The 15,480-nt window shown below is 45.5% G+C and overlaps 1 protein-coding gene across 4 annotated transcripts in view; it reads left to right on the top strand.

The window, feature by feature from the left end:
* MAPK6 (mitogen-activated protein kinase 6) overlaps positions 1-15,480 on the top strand; it is a 31,573-nt gene that overhangs the window by 10,447 nt on the left and 5,646 nt on the right. For 2 of the 4 annotated variants that reach the window (XM_037394454.1, XM_037394452.1), the window contains exons 2-3: positions 11,993-13,207; positions 13,909-14,053. In XM_037394454.1, coding sequence (XP_037250351.1) covers positions 12,653-13,207; positions 13,909-14,053 — 700 coding nt within the window. In that variant the 5' untranslated portion in view covers positions 11,993-12,652. Of the gene's footprint in view, positions 1-6,287; positions 6,418-9,017; positions 9,207-11,992; positions 13,208-13,908; positions 14,054-15,480 lie in introns of those variants that run through there. The other 2 variants (XM_037394451.1, XM_037394453.1) reach the window with 2 other exon arrangements.

The raw sequence follows: 15,480 nt of genomic DNA on the forward strand, positions 1-15,480 counted from the left end.
TCTACAGGGTACAAATCTAAGTAGCAGTAGAGGTCTGAGACTCTTCCGCTCTTGACCAATTAGTATTGCTTTTCCAAGTTTCTTGTGGCAGCAATAGATCATCTTCTTGATGGCTAATGAAGATTCACTTCTAGCCATGCCATTCCTATGTGGTTTATTGAAAAATAATATTTGAAAGTGTTTGAAATGCTCAGCTCAATGTACCTCCCTTCTCCCCCTGTAAGCTTGTAGATAACATTTGTTGCTCTTCGATACGTAAGAGTTGTGTAGCCTCAGGTTGCTGCAGTAGTGTATTAGCTGATGCCCGTGTATTTGTATTGAGCTTTGCCCCCTGTAAATGTATTTCAGGAGGATTCTGGTGTTGGTGAAAATGTTAGCAAATGTTAGACCAATTTTTTTTTCTCTGTAAATGACAAGCTCTGCAGCACCAGCTGTATTTACAATTGCACAGCAGAGGCTTTATCTCTGTAATGCAATAGCAATCAAAATGCTGCATGTAGGAAAGTTTACTGTTTTATAGGAATGAACAATAACAGTTCTAATAGCAGTATGTATGGTTCTGCAATTAAATGCAACAGTTCTACAAAACCCTGTAATTGGTCTACATAAATTCATCATCAGGCCTTTATAACTTCTGCTCAAGAGCTGACATATTTTCCAGTAGGGACCCAAAACCAAATGCATTTTTTGCTGAGAGCACCCCACCCTGCTTCCAGGGCATCTCCCTACATTGGAGTACTCAAGGTATTACAGGTATTTCAATAATATCTGTACAGTAATATGCTGCCTTACAACTCTAGCAGCACTGCAGCCAGTGCAATAACTAGCATGGAGATGCCTTAGACAATTGCTCTGATGCCACTTTAGTGGGCAGGCACGTTCTCCTGACTACTTCACTTGAGGTTTTGAGGTGGGGATGAGAGCGGTGCCTTCCTGCAGGTCCAAACAGGAGAGAACTGTTGCACATGGAATCGTCTCGTACCTGAAGTGCTGGGAAAAAAACATTTGGTGCTTCTTGTTTCCACTTCATCCTACACTTTGCCTTGTCACAACAGCCCTGCTCCTTTCTGTAGAATGTTTTTCAGCTGTAGATTCATCCACTGACTGGATCTGCAGCCTGGCTCCAGCACACATCACGCGCTGGGAAGTTAGAAGCAACTCAGGTCACTTGGAGCATCCAAGTGTGAAAATGTTGGTGCTAGTCATCCTTTAAAAGGTGATTAAACCTAATACATACTGCCTTAATTACCCACCTTGGTAAATTTTTCTACATTTGCTATTCTGTGCATGAAATACTGATAGCTATCTCTATGCAAGGTTAACTAAACGAGGAATTAATGAAAAGCTGAGAAATCTAGGAGAGCTCCAGCCCTACAAGTGAATTTCACACACAGAGGGCTGATGATTTCAGTGATGACCAGCTACAAGGCAAGTTTTCTAAGCTTTCCTCTTCTCCCAGTATTACCACAACTCTGAGCTGCTCTGTCCCCTGTGCTAAGTGTTGCTTAAGACATAGAAAAAGTAGGCAATGGAATTACCTGACTTAATAAAAATGTATGATATTAAGCAGGGAGCCTGCATGCAGCTAGCTATACCGAAGTGTCCTAGATTGCTGATGATCTACCAAGGGGGAAGAATGACTTGTTCTGTTTTAAGCATTTAATGACTTTCTTTCCTGCAGATTCACAGAATTTCCAAAGTATGTCACAGAACCCATTTAGTTCTAACCTCAAAGTTGAACATCTTCTGTGACTTTCTTTCTCCACCTTCATTTGCCCTTTGTACTTTGCTGCCTTTGGTCTGAATTGATCTCTGTTAATCGTCTGTACTATTCCAGTCTATCTATTGTTTCACACAGGGATAAAGATCTTAGGGTTTACCTTTTTCCTTTCTTCTAAGTCCCCTAATATTATTATAGCTTCTTTCCTGATCAGAATGTAGACGATACAAAGCTTGCTCTAGCAAAGCCCATTCCACCAAGTGAGTGCAAATGAGGTGATGGCATGCTGTCTGTGCCCAGGCAGCTTTGGCTCCTGCTAAGTAAACTTTAACTAAAATAGGATTTTGACACAAAAATTTCTTCAAAGTTTTTATGATAGCAACTTCCATGTGGTTACCCGCTAATAATGCTGGCATGAAGTATACTTTAAGATCTATTACGAAAACTTTATAAAGTCTGCAAGCCCAGAGAGCATTCATTAGCAAAATGTTTTGTGTTAAAAAAGAACAAATAAAAAACTCCTACATCCAGTATGGAAGGTGTAGTCTGGCCTTTACCAGGAAATGGAGGTGCCCAAGAAGTGAAGCTACCTGAGCTGTCAGGTTGTCAGTGAAACTCAAATTTATCTGCACTGTTTGTGCTGACTGTCAGCACTATGAAACTGTAAGCTGGAAGACCAAGGGATTTGTAAAGGCTTTGCTTAACACCTGCAGAGAACTAGGCTAATTGGAGAAGGTGGCAGTTAAAGGAGACCCAAACAAACTATTAAAAATGCTTGCGAACTGTGCTAGGGAAACCAAACTGTACTTCAGGGCCCAGATCACTCTGCAGAACACAGGTAAGCAGAGGCAGGCCAAGGAGGCAGCAGAAACCAAGTGTTTCTTGAACCTCTCCCCATCCCCTTTTAATAAGTTGGATTGTCGCTCTAAAGTCATCCCTATCCCTGCGCAAAATTAATCTGAGACTTTGGTAAGAAGCGTGGTCAGCCCTCAAAAATGTATCCTAGGATACACTTCCCTTCCTTGGGAGGCTGTGTAAGTCAAGCAGGAGCAGTCAGGTGGGTGCCCTGGGTACCATCTGCTGTCAGCATCTTCCCCGTGTGTCTTAGCACATTCAGCTGCCCAGGGGACTGATACTGCGGGACAGGGCAAGAACCAGGTATCACCTTAGATACTTTAATCTTCACTGGGGGTGGAGGCTGCTGGGTATGAGGTACATGCTTAAACTGAGCCTCTTCTGAAAATACCTGGACTCATTAGGGTGAGCTGCATAAAGCCAGAAAACAAAGATTTCCCACAGAAAAGCCCTGCAAAGCAATGAAACTGAGACAAAAGCGTGGAGCTGCCAAGTCACCTTGGGCAACCTTTTCAAACCGTCTCCAAATCTTTCTTCCCTTGCCAATCACAATGGGTGTGGACACTTAATTCCCTTTTATGCCACGAGTAACGATTCGCACACAGGACTGAAATATTACATTGGAATTTACTGTTTGATCTTTTTGAACTTGGATATAAGAAATGAATCATTGCTTCAGTTCTAATTATTTTTTAATTGCTGGGCTTTATGACCTTCAAAGTCCAGTTCTTTTCTTAGTTTGCATTTTGCTGACAGTTAACATCTGCAAATGTTTTAGAATGGGATGGTTTCATATAGCGTATCATCTACATGCTAGTAATTGCATTCTTGTGGGGAACTGGGAAAAAATTTGACACAGTAATTTATAGCCTAATCAATAGGATATTAAAAACCTGAGAACAGATTAGCAATTTGCTGGATTAGATAGCTATAAATTGCCATGTGACACACAATTAAATTCTGAGCAACTCTTTCTTACATGCATTGTAATTCTATAAACAGTGAAGCTGAGGACAAGTAACATTCCTGCAGCATGCTCTTTCTTGTTGCATGATTTTCCTCCAGATTGAAGGATCTCATTCACTAGATCCTACCACAGACTATGCTTTTAGAATGGCAGAAAAGAATTTGGAGGGGAAAAAAAAGAAGAAAAAAGAAAGTAGCTCTTGATTTATTAATAAGGAACCCAGAAAAATGGTGGTACTTCTGCACTATGTGAGTTTTACGAGTGAGTGTGTGCTTCCTTACAGGCAGGAAGCTTGCCATTTACTGCAAGTCTCCTCTGTGTTTGCTAAACTGTTTTTCGAATAGTTTGGGCTGCTGCAGAGCAAACTCCGTGGATGTGCAACTTCTCCACCTGACTGAAATGGCAGTGTGAGAATTAGCAAATATTCCCTATAGACACAGTATGATGATGGACTCTCCAGATGCTTCTAAGGCTGTAATATAAATTTTTCCTTGCTACAGTCCCCTAGGATCAGCTTGCACTTTTGTCTCTCACAGTGAAAATACTTTGTATGGGTGCAAGGATTCTTTAATTGACTAAATAGCTCTGGGTTTAGACATACAACCACTGCTGCTCCTGCCTTTTCTGAGTCCCAAATCTCTCCCTTTAGTGCAAGTAAACACTCCTCTGTGGCTTGGCTCTGGTTGCCGTCCTAACATCACCTCTTCCAAATATGCACTCCTGCAGTTTTTTTATAGACTGTATTTAAATACAGGCCTTCTGGAGCAGCCAGCGCTATAATCTTCCAGCTCTGTTTTGCTGGGTGGGCAGAAGAACTGCAACTTTGTTTCTGACTTTTCTCCACTGTTGGCAGCATGGTTAGCTGCCCATAAATTAGCAAATATTGTAATGTAAAGTGTCAGTTCAGTTACTGACATTCGTACATGTGCTATTAGTACAGTGTTGTATTATCAAATGGCCAAGCTGCCTCTCCTGCCAGTGGGGGCAATGTCAGAGTTAGCAATGCATCTGACTACATTAAAAGATAATGCTTGGCTTCATAATTGAAAGGGGGTTTAAAAGTTGTTTTAAATAACTTTAGAGAAGCTGGGTAGGGAGCTCCTTGGACGTTGACGCATGACTTGTTTATTAGGAAAATTAAATTACAATTTAAAAGTGCAAAGGTAAATTGGATGCTTCTGCCCAGGTGGCAGCAGAGTGAGCTGTACGGCCCTATGCAATGTGAGTAACTTCTATCTAGTATAAATAACCTCTGTTTAAGCAGTAAAAATAAGCATCAAATGTTTTATCTTCTTCTGAGTCATCCTGCACGGAGAAGGCATGCAACGGACCTAGGCAAACCGCACCCTGTCTTGAGAGTTGCTCCAAAACAGTGTTGGTGGAAGCGTAAGGCTCCTGATACCTACAGGCCTAGTGTTTCCATGCCTCTCTCTCCCAACTACAGCTGCTTTTAAAAATCTCATGGGGAAAAAAAATAATGTTTTAATTATTTTGCTTTATTGTCTTGTATTAGTTGTGATTTTCAGGGAAAAGTAGACTTAGTATCTCTGCCTATGTCTGTTTAGGGAGATGCAATAGCGAGAGCGAAACCATTTCTGGCACCCATAGGGGTGACAGCAATGGCAAGCACTTTGTAGATGCTTGTGGGGGGATCGTCCATGTCCCCCCATGACACTAAGACCACAGAACACCTGAGCCAGAATGTCCCCTTTGGAGAAGGAAAGCCTGCCTCCCCCACTCCCCCCAGCTGCCTTCTAGCCATGCTGTTGTTTCTATGCTGTGAGGGATGTTTTGGAGCTGGGATGGCTGACCCGGGCCCACAGAGCCATACCACCACTGCTCCCACCCCAGGCACCAGCACCCACAGGAGCAGCGCTCCCACGGTGGGGGGGCCTCGCCGCCCTTCCTGGGCCTTGCTGCCCCCCTGGGCCTCACCGCCCCCTCCCCCCCCGAGCCTCATGACCCCCCCGGGCCTCGCTGTCTCCCTTCTCCCCTTCCTCCTGCAGCCCTCGAAGGGAGACCCGGGGCGGCCCTCCTCCCCGCACCCCCCCGCTGCACAGCACCAGCCTCCCGGTCCCCTTGCCGCCTGCGGGGCTCCTTTCGGCTCCGTTGCGGCCGAGGGAAAGGGTAGGAAGCCAAGCCCCGGGCCCTGGCGAGTCAGGCACTGCCAGGGCCCGGGTCACAGGCAGCTCTCAAAGGCAGCATGGCCCGAGGGCAGCCGTCAGGCGGCGGCGATCACTCGGGAGCAGGAAGCAAAAATTGTAATCGAAGCCTTGCGGGTTAATCAGCGCTGGAGGCCCACCGTCTGTGCCCGCAGGCCTCCAGTTCGAGCCGAGCTCGGCGGCAGTGCGCAGCGGCCGCGCCTCGCTCCGCTAGGCCCGCTCCTTCGACGGGTTTGACTCAAGTGAGCTCTAAGGCTCCGCGAAGCTCCCCGGGCACACGGGCTGCCGACAGCCGCGTTCCGCGGAGGGAGGCTAGGCTGCGAAGCGAGCGCTCGGCGAGGGGGTGTCCCGCCTCGGCCCCGGGCCCAGCCCGCTGGGGAGAAGTTCAGCCGCTCCCTCGGCTCGGGAGGGCGTCGCAGCCATCGGCAACGTTCCGCGCGGTGAGCGGCCACCGGCCCGCCCGGCCGGCGCTACCCGTCAGCCCGCCCGCCGCGGCCGCCCCCCGGCCCGCGCCGCCCCGCCCCGCCTCTCGGAGGCGGAGGCGGAGCCGCCGCTGGCACCGCCCCTCCCTGCCCTCCGCGCCGGGTTACATGGCGGCGGCTGCGGCAGCGGCAACTGCAGCGAGGCGGTCGGGCGCCGGGCTGGAGGCGGTGGCGGGGCAGCGGGGCCCGGCCGTGTGAGCAGCGCAGCCCCCGATGAGCCTGGGAAGGCCCGTGAGTGCAGCGGCGCGGCCGGCGAGGCGGCGGTGAGGGGTGGGGAGAGAGGGGGGGTCTGCGGCCGCCGCACGCGCGGGCCCGGCCCCGGCGCACAAAGGCGCTTTGTTCCCTCTCGCCGGACGGTGGCGGCGCCCCCCGGCCCGGCCCGCTGCGCTCCGCGGCGCCCCGCTCTGCTCCGCCGGGAGCTGGCCCGGTCCCTCCGCACTGCGGCGGCAGCGGCCCCGGGGTGAGGGGGCCGAGCGGGCGCCGACGGGGCGGGCGGGGCGGGCGCGTGGCGCCGCCAGGGGGGCGCTCCTGGAGGCCGGCGGCTGCGGCCCGAGCGGCGCCGCGCCGGGCCCTTGGGGGTCGCCTCTCCCGCCGGAGTGGGGCCCCCGGGGCCGGGGGCGGTGTCCGCGCCCTGAAGGGCGTTTGAAGGTAGAGTGCTCCGCGCTGCGGCGGCCCGCGGGGGCGCCGGGCCGGGGGGCGGCCCCGCGGCCGGGGGCACGGCGCGGGTGAGCCCCCTCTGCCCGGGCGGTCGCCGGTGTCTGCAGGGGGTGTGAGGGAGGAGCGGCGCCGGCGGGACGAGGTGGCCCGCCCCGGCGGGAGGAAGGATGCCCTTTGCCCGGCCGGCTGCGGGCGGCGGCCCGGCCTCTCCTCAGGCTGCGGAAGTTCGGCTGCGGCGCTGGGGGCCCGGCGCCGCCTCCCAGCCGGGAGCCGTGGGGACAGGTACCGCTGGCTCCCCTGAGTCCCGGGCATCTCCTGTGGGAAAAGGGACTTAGCGCTTTTCTTGAGTAGCTCCAGGCACTATGAAAACAGCTGGAGGAGAGGCGGCCGGAGCGGCGGCCTTCGGCGGAGCAGGTGCCTTGGGAGAGGCAGCTTCCCTCCCGATGCCGGCCGGCTACCGCAGTGCCCGGCCGGAGCGGCCCGCCGGCGGCTGGCTTGGCCGGCTTGTTGGCGAAGGAAACGGTCATACGGCCGGTGCGAACGTTGATAACAGCGCTGGTGCCAACAAGCTTTTCATATACGTGTGTGTGTAAAAGTAACGTCACGATAGCGCGGTGTGTTTATAAACCCGGTTGCCAGTTCCAGAAAGCGGTGGCTTAAGGATAGAGGTAGGCTTTGGTTTGGTAATCGGGCTCAGAAAACGTGTGCTGTAAAGCTAAAATGGGAACTGGGTGTTTGGGCCGCTGGCTGGGGCCCTGGCCTGGCGTGTGCGGCCGCGGGCCCGCTGCCCTCTGCCCGGTTTGGCCGCCTGTGGAGCGGCGGGCAGGCACCGCGCCGCCCGGGTGCGGGAGGCTGTGCTCGGCTGGTGGCGGGCTTCTTCGGCTGTCAGCCTTCCGTGAATTACCCGCAGGGAGGACCGAACCGTTTAGATTTATGATACAGAAAACCGGTGGATTTTTGTGTGCTTTTACAGATGCTTCGGTAAGGCTTATAAACTAATAGTAACATTGCTGACTGCCAGTACAGAGTTCCCTAAACAGCGTGGGGGGCAAGTAGGAGGCTTTAGAAAAGCGGCAGTTTCAAGAGTTGGGTGATGACTCACTCTGCCTACTGACTGCAACGTGGCTGATCTAAAAAAAAAATTACTTCTGTGCCCCGTATTTTTATAGTCAAAGGGATAGTACTTAGCAAGTTGTATAATATGTCATTAGTCATTCTTGGTCTTTCTCTTGTGACTAATGATTTGATCATTATGTGGTCTGTGTAATCAAATTAACTGGTATCTTTCAGTCTTATTTGTATTTCTGAAAAAGTAAACGTCTCATACTTGACGTTTTTCAATGTACATCCTGTTTCCTGAAAACTGTGATAAATCCACGTGCAGAAGTTGAGCACGAATTGAAGGGGCAGCTTGCATAATGCGTGAAGCTGGTCGGGTGTGATGATGTCTGCCAGCACAGGGAATCATGTCAAAGATGACAGCCCTTCTGTGGGTCACTTATGTTGCCCTCTCCTGAGAACTGATCTGTTTTAAAAGCGTAGTTTTAAACCACTTAAGAAACTAGTCTCTTTGTGTTTCCTTCTTTAAATGTTGTGGGAGGAAAGAATAAAAGTACTGCTTAAAAAAAAAAAAGAGGTAGCCTTGGCAAGGTGACAGCCTAAATGAAAACATCAGTGCCTGCGTGAATAGCCTATGTGGCACAAATTGGGGTGATAACCCCTCCCTCCTTTTTTTTTATACTATAGTCCATCATGTGTTTCAAGTGATTAGAGCATGTTACACAACTGAAGAGCAATTTGTCAGTTTTGTTTATTTAGTTTATATTTTCAAGACAGTTGGGCTGACAGTTACAACTTTCATTGAAACTGAAAATAAGTAAACTTAATGGCTGTTGAGGTCACTCTTCATAAGTATTAATGTTTTAAAAAAACCACCTCGTCATTTTCCAAAGTTAAAAATTACTATAAAATGCAAAGAAGAAAATTTGTTACTCTGAGCTTATTTTTGGCTTGAGAAAAGCCTCAGTTTCTTCTAGCTGATTACCCCTGAAGTAATTACCTTAGAGTGAAGGCAAGTTTGGGGTTAACTTTTTATATTCTGTCCCTCCTATTTGCTTCTGGTCCATGGGACTAATTGTCTTAAATGTCTGTTTGCTATTAACTCGTGGATGGGGAAGTGAGAGTTCAGCTGCTTCCCTGGCGCAAGCGATGCTCTGGGAGCTGCAGTCCTGGCTGAGGGGCCGGCTGACAGGCAACGGCACCGAAGGGGCTGTAGAAGGGGCTGTAGCATGCGAGCGAAGGGCTGTGCTAGGTGAGAGAGCAAACTGGCACAGTGAAGGTAGCTCTTTAATGTGAAAGAGGAGGTAAGTGTAGTTAGTGCATGGGGTTAGTTTAGAAGCCTGAGGATTTTTTGTTTGTTTAGACAAGGATATATGAACCTACTACAGCATTGTCAGCTGCCAAATTAGAATTTTCAGTGGCAGTAAACAAAAGATGACTCAATTACTGAATCTTTAAATTAATCTGGTTTAGTAGCGGGGCATTTTTGCTAGGTGAGGTACTGTATCTGTTTGGTAGATGGGCTGCCTCCTGGTCAGCTTCCTAGGACTAGATCCTGTGTTGGGTGGTAGCTGAGCCCTGCTTTTTGGGGCTTTGGGGTTAAGTCATTTGCTCCTAGTTAGATAGGAAGTTTGTAGCAGGATCAGGTCAAATTGAAGGCTGCAATGGGTTGCTTATGTTGTCGGCGTTTGTTTTCTTAGCTAAATCACTCTGATTCTGAAAATCGTTGTATACCTTCTGAAAACATTGTTATTAGTAGTCACCTAGTGGAAGGATGTAGTATAAGCTGATGATTAAAAATGCATCGTTTCAGAGACGCAGAATGAAAATCGAGACTCAGTAGGCAAGAGGGCCATAACTCCCAGTCTCTTTACTGCTTTCATGTTGTAGTTCTGCTGACAGCTTCATTTAGTCATGGCAGTAAGGAGTAAGGTTGGAGTTACAGTGAAGAGATCAGCAGATCCTACTCCTTGCTACTGATGGGCATCTTTTTGAATCTGTTCCTGTGCTGTTTAATTGAACTAGCTAAAAGAGAGGTTCCAGATGTGTCACCCAGCTGGTGAAAACTGATTGGTATGGCTACATATTGAAGACATCAGCAGTGCAAAACAATAAGCCTAATTATGGGGAAGAATACAACTGGCTTTAGATGGTCCCAAGGATCTATAATACAGCTTATTGCAGGGTGTTTGAACAGAGGCTTTGGATCTTGAGTTAACATGAAATTTAAAGTAACAGTGTTACCTCATTATGTTTGTACTGAGATTATAATAACATTATATATATATAATAACATTACAATAATATAATTGTAAAACAAGGTCTAAAATTAGGACTCTTGGCAGTGTGCGGAGAAAGGAATCTCAAGGCAGTAGTTACGCATGCCAACTAAAGAAGGCTCTGAAGATCACCCTTCTGCCAGGGTACTCTACCACATCAGTAGAGGGCAGCTCGATGCTTTTCAGTTTAGAAATCCTACATTTGGTGATCTTTTTAAAAAAAAAAAAACCAACAAAAAACAACCCAGCAGGGGGTGGAATGTGTTTCCTTCTTTCCTGTGTTTGTCGTGTGGCTGTACACACACCTGGAGGCAGGCGCTGTGGCAGAAGGGAGTGAGCCAGGACGTTGGGGCTGTGTGTCTTGGTGGCCATCAGGCTTGAGCCTAACGAATGGTAGCATTTAAATGTGGTGAAACAGCCTTGTTTCTGTTTGCCAGTATGCCTGCCTTCATTATTTTTTTTATTTATTTCTGCATGCAATTCTGATTACTTTAGTGAATTGAGGCCATTCTTTAGAATATGTTAATGATTTGTCAGCTGCTCTTGCTGCCCTGTTAGGAGTGGGGAGACTTGTTTAGCTTGGTCCCGGGTGTCCCATTGAAGTGTGAGCACAGTTTTAAGGAGAAGCGCTCATAGAATTAATCTAAGGTGTTGGGGTAGTTTGGAGAACTTTACATTTATTTAGAGAGCTGGGCGAAGAGCCGAAATGTGCAAATCTAAGATCGAACAGCAGACATTTAGTGGTTTGACATGCACTATAGTTGTTGGGGAAGAATATACAAGTGACTTGTAATGGAATTGCCCAAACCTTACCACACTGCAAGAAGGTACACCTTTGAGTCTTTCCTTTGTGGCATCTTTGATCATTTAAAAGAAAAGAGGATGTTGTGCAAAAATGCAACATGTGGTCTTTATGACTGCGTTCTGCTGTTGCAGACGGGAAACCTTACTGAGAAAATCACCACCTTTGTTTTCATAAATAGAAGTTGCATTCATTAGACTATTGAAAAATAAATTATGTCTGAAAGTCCCCATATGTTAGGGGAAAAGGTTATAGAATATATCAGTTACTGTGTAAAAGGTACTTGCTGTTAAGTTTTTCTCTGTAATTGAGGTTGGGTAAGTGTAGAAGTAATTGATAAAGTAATAGTATTTGTCTAATATGTGGGAATTATCCCTGTGATTCCTGTAACAATAATTCTGTAGAGGCACATTTATGATTTCAGGTGTTCATAAACTTTATCCAAAATCATAAGGTTTCAAGCTTTGTAAGTGGCATCGGATGTGCGCTATATATTCTGGCAACTCAATAAATACTGAGAGTTCACAAACCTTACCCTTTTCATGAGAACAGAACCCAGTTATCTCTTACTATGTTGAAATAGTTAAAACCCTGATTTTGTCTTTGAGTAAAAGTTTAGTGGAGAGAATTATTCCAAAATTTAGTGACTGAATTGTTTCTGACCTGTCTCTTAACAGCTATATTGGACAATTACCAAGTTTTCTGTGATATTCCCTTCTTTATTAAGATCCAGCAGGATTTTTTTATTGTGTGCCTCATAGTCTCAATAGGTTGTATCTAAGCCTTTCACAGGATAGGCTTAGAAATGGTGGTAGGCGGTTGTTGTCAGTTTTCTTCCACAAGTATGAAAGGTATGTGTCATTTCTAATTAGTTCAGCTTCTGTGATAGCTTCTTATTTTGTAACTGGACGTTAAATAAGTTGTATATCTAGGACAACTTAAGGAGTGGGGAGAGGAGGAAGACTTCTGTATGTGCTAGAATACTGATGTATTTTTCTCTCCTTTTCAGGTTGTCACGGAGTAAAATGGATGGTAGCTTTGATTGTGATTGTGGTGAGCTGGAGCCACCTGATCATTAACAGAAGGCATCTTTTGTAAATCAAGAGCTGCCAGTTTCCTGTTTAACTAGACTGTAAACAAAGGACAGAAAAAGGAGGAAGAAGAAGAAAAAAAAAATAGTGCTTACCAGCACCATAGAATGACGCTGCTCAGGACCAGTCCAACACTGAATGTATCTGCACTGTGAGGAGGAGGATGTTAATAGAAGCCTATTATGTGCATATTTATTCACATTTTTGTTAAATGTTAACCAGTTTAGCACAGTAGAGCTGAGTGCATAGTATGTCATTTCATTCCGTTTGAGTTTCTTGTGAGTATTTTCTTCAATGTCTGCAGAAATGCTGCACCTTTCTTGAACTATGAATGCTGCAATCTTTCTATCTTATGCTCAGTTTGAGTTCTAGAGCTTACAGGCTCTAAATTCAAGGGGACACAACAGGCCTGGCTGGCTCATAATGAAATGAGAGTGTCAAGAAACCATCTTGCAGTCAAAGCCAAGTGTTTCTTCTCCCTTTCTGTAAGACCTTTTCTTCAGATACCAGTGGAAGTGTCTCCGCGTGTTTACAGAAGCTTAGTAGTTTGAGGAAAAAGAAACGTAAAGAATTTTAAAATGGCAGAAAAATTTGAAAGTCTCATGAACATTCATGGTTTTGATCTGGGCTCTCGGTATATGGACTTAAAACCACTGGGCTGTGGTGGAAATGGCTTAGTTTTTTCTGCTGTCGATAATGACTGTGACAAGAGAGTGGCTGTCAAGAAAATTGTCCTTACAGATCCCCAGAGTGTTAAACATGCTCTACGTGAGATCAAAATTATTAGAAGACTTGACCACGATAACATTGTCAAAGTATTTGAAATTCTTGGTCCTAGTGGAAGCCAGTTAACAGATGATGTGGGCTCCCTTACAGAATTGAACTGTGTTTACATTGTCCAGGAATACATGGAGACAGATCTGGCTAATCTGCTAGAGCAAGGCCCTTTACTGGAAGATCATGCCAGACTTTTCATGTACCAGCTGCTACGTGGGCTCAAGTATATTCACTCTGCAAATGTTCTGCATAGAGATCTCAAACCAGCTAATCTTTTCATTAATACTGAAGACTTGGTGCTGAAGATTGGTGACTTTGGTCTTGCACGAATCATGGATCCTCATTATTCCCACAAGGTATGTGAAGAGGGGGAATATTTAAGCGATACACTGACAACATTGCTTTCTTAAAATAGCATCTTTCTCACTTTTGCAGAGATAGATAGTCTGTGGAGGGCCTCGTTAGCAGGTGGGATATCACGTTAGGAAACTGGAATGCTTGCAAATAGAGTAAAACAGGTCTCTGGATGGCATGTTTTGTCTCGGATAGAACTACTGCAAGCATAAAATAATTTATTTTTTTTTTAACTAGATGTGTTCCAAAAAGCAGACTTTTAACAGTGAATACAGAACCTGAGATTAAGAGCAATGTTTAGAGGCTTAACTGTAGAAGCCTTAGATAAGTTTGTAAGTGATACATTCATAGTGTGCAAGTGTGGCTGCTTTCGGGGGTTAATTTAAAGATATGGTCTTCCTGGTTTAGATGATGTTTCACAAAAGAGTTCATTATCATCTCTGCATTTATTTCACATCTGGGAATAAGGAAGTTTTGCTGCAGTACCTCATTTGACTAATAAATAGCATTATACTTCTATATTGTTGCTATTCACTCATAAAGATATTGCAGTTCCATTTTAAAAGGTAGAAGGGTGTAGTAGGGGGCACATGGTACTATCCCTAGGACCCTGAGACCAAAAAATCTTGTAGTACATTAAAAAATAGGAAACAAATAATTTACCTCTTTAAAAATCTAAGCTTTTTTTAATTAATTTCATTAGGGCCATCTTTCTGAAGGATTGGTTACTAAATGGTACAGGTCACCCCGTCTTTTGCTTTCTCCTAACAACTACACTAAAGCCATCGACATGTGGGCTGCAGGTTGCATCTTTGCTGAAATGCTGACTGGGAAGACCCTCTTTGCAGGTGGGTAGAATAAAAATCTGTGTGTCAGTTTCTAAAAGGAGCAGTACTGCTTAGTTATCTTCATCAAGAAAAGCTGATTCTCATGGCTAATATCAATAGTCATTGACTATCAGGATATGCTATATTATTACACAATTACATAAACTATAAATTGGTGTATTTGTAAAGCAGAAGACATTTCCACTTCTGTTACTCATACTGGTGCATATTTAGGTAAATATCACAGTTTAGTTTACTACTCGTATGTGGTAAATCTGTTTGTAGTTAGATTAAACTAAACTTACTGGATGCCTAGAAGTATTCTAAATGCGTATGTTTTAGTGAATGGGTGTATCCAGGGGGTATTTGAGGCTTATGGATGCCCTGAGTATCTTACTAGTAAAGACTTTTTTTTTTTATGTAGTCACCCTAATCACTTCTTACTTCTTTATATTTTAAATTATGAAAGAGCGGCCCTTTTTTCCCCATTCCTATTTTTTTGTCATCTGTGGGCTGTTTTGACCTGACCTTTGTTTCAGTAGAGTAGGGAGGACTACGGTTTAGTGTGGCATACCAAGGAAATGTGTAACCGCCGAATCTTGTAATTTAGGAAACAATGCTCTGCTCACATTGGGTGCATCTACATCAGTGCTTTGGTTAGGATCAGGAACAAATTTTTGAAGCAAATCACTTGATGGCCATCCTGATCTAGCTCAGTGCATGAACTAGAGTCTCTTTAGATAAAATGAAACTGTCATTTGCTCTGTAGGAGATCACCCAGTGTGCTCCACCTGCTGATAGGCATTCAGTCCACGGGAGCAGATGAGCTAGTCTAGAGTAAATGCTTATTTTGTGTGCACCCTGGGGCCTCAGCAGCAGCTGTCTCATTCAGGTTCACTCTTGGATTTGCTCCTGTTGGTCTAAATTACTGGCATAATACAGATAAAATCTCGTAAGAACTGAACTTGCATTTTGAAGCTCCCATTCCTTTAGATACATGTGGACTAGAAGCACACCTCTGCAGTAATTCTTTGGTTTGTACATCAAGGTAATGAAATTGAGAGCTTTTTCCCATTAAGTGCTATAATGGACTACTGTCACCTTGAAATCATTATTTTATAGAAATCGGCGATTAGTATGCAAAAAGGTTTTTCTTAACTTGCAGTGAGTTGCTAACTCATTGAGTTACTAACTACTGGAATAGTGTCCCTAGTGTATTAAATTCTCAGCTGGTAAGAGATTTATTAGGTTTCCATTGCATCAAGCGCTTCCACTGGAAAATAGTGGAGTAGTGGGAGAAAGTATGTGGATTTCAGCATATATTGATTACAACTGCTAGTGTTCTGGCAAATACCAATGCTACTCAAAAAAAGCCAAAAGTTTTTATTTGTCTGGTAGCTGTGTAGTAAGCTAGAATTTTGCTTTTTAAACTCGTTCTTAGTAACCAA

The sequence above is a fragment of the Falco rusticolus genome, chromosome 7, assembly GCF_015220075.1.
Source record: "Falco rusticolus isolate bFalRus1 chromosome 7, bFalRus1.pri, whole genome shotgun sequence".
Classification (NCBI taxonomy): Eukaryota; Metazoa; Chordata; class Aves; order Falconiformes; family Falconidae; genus Falco; species Falco rusticolus.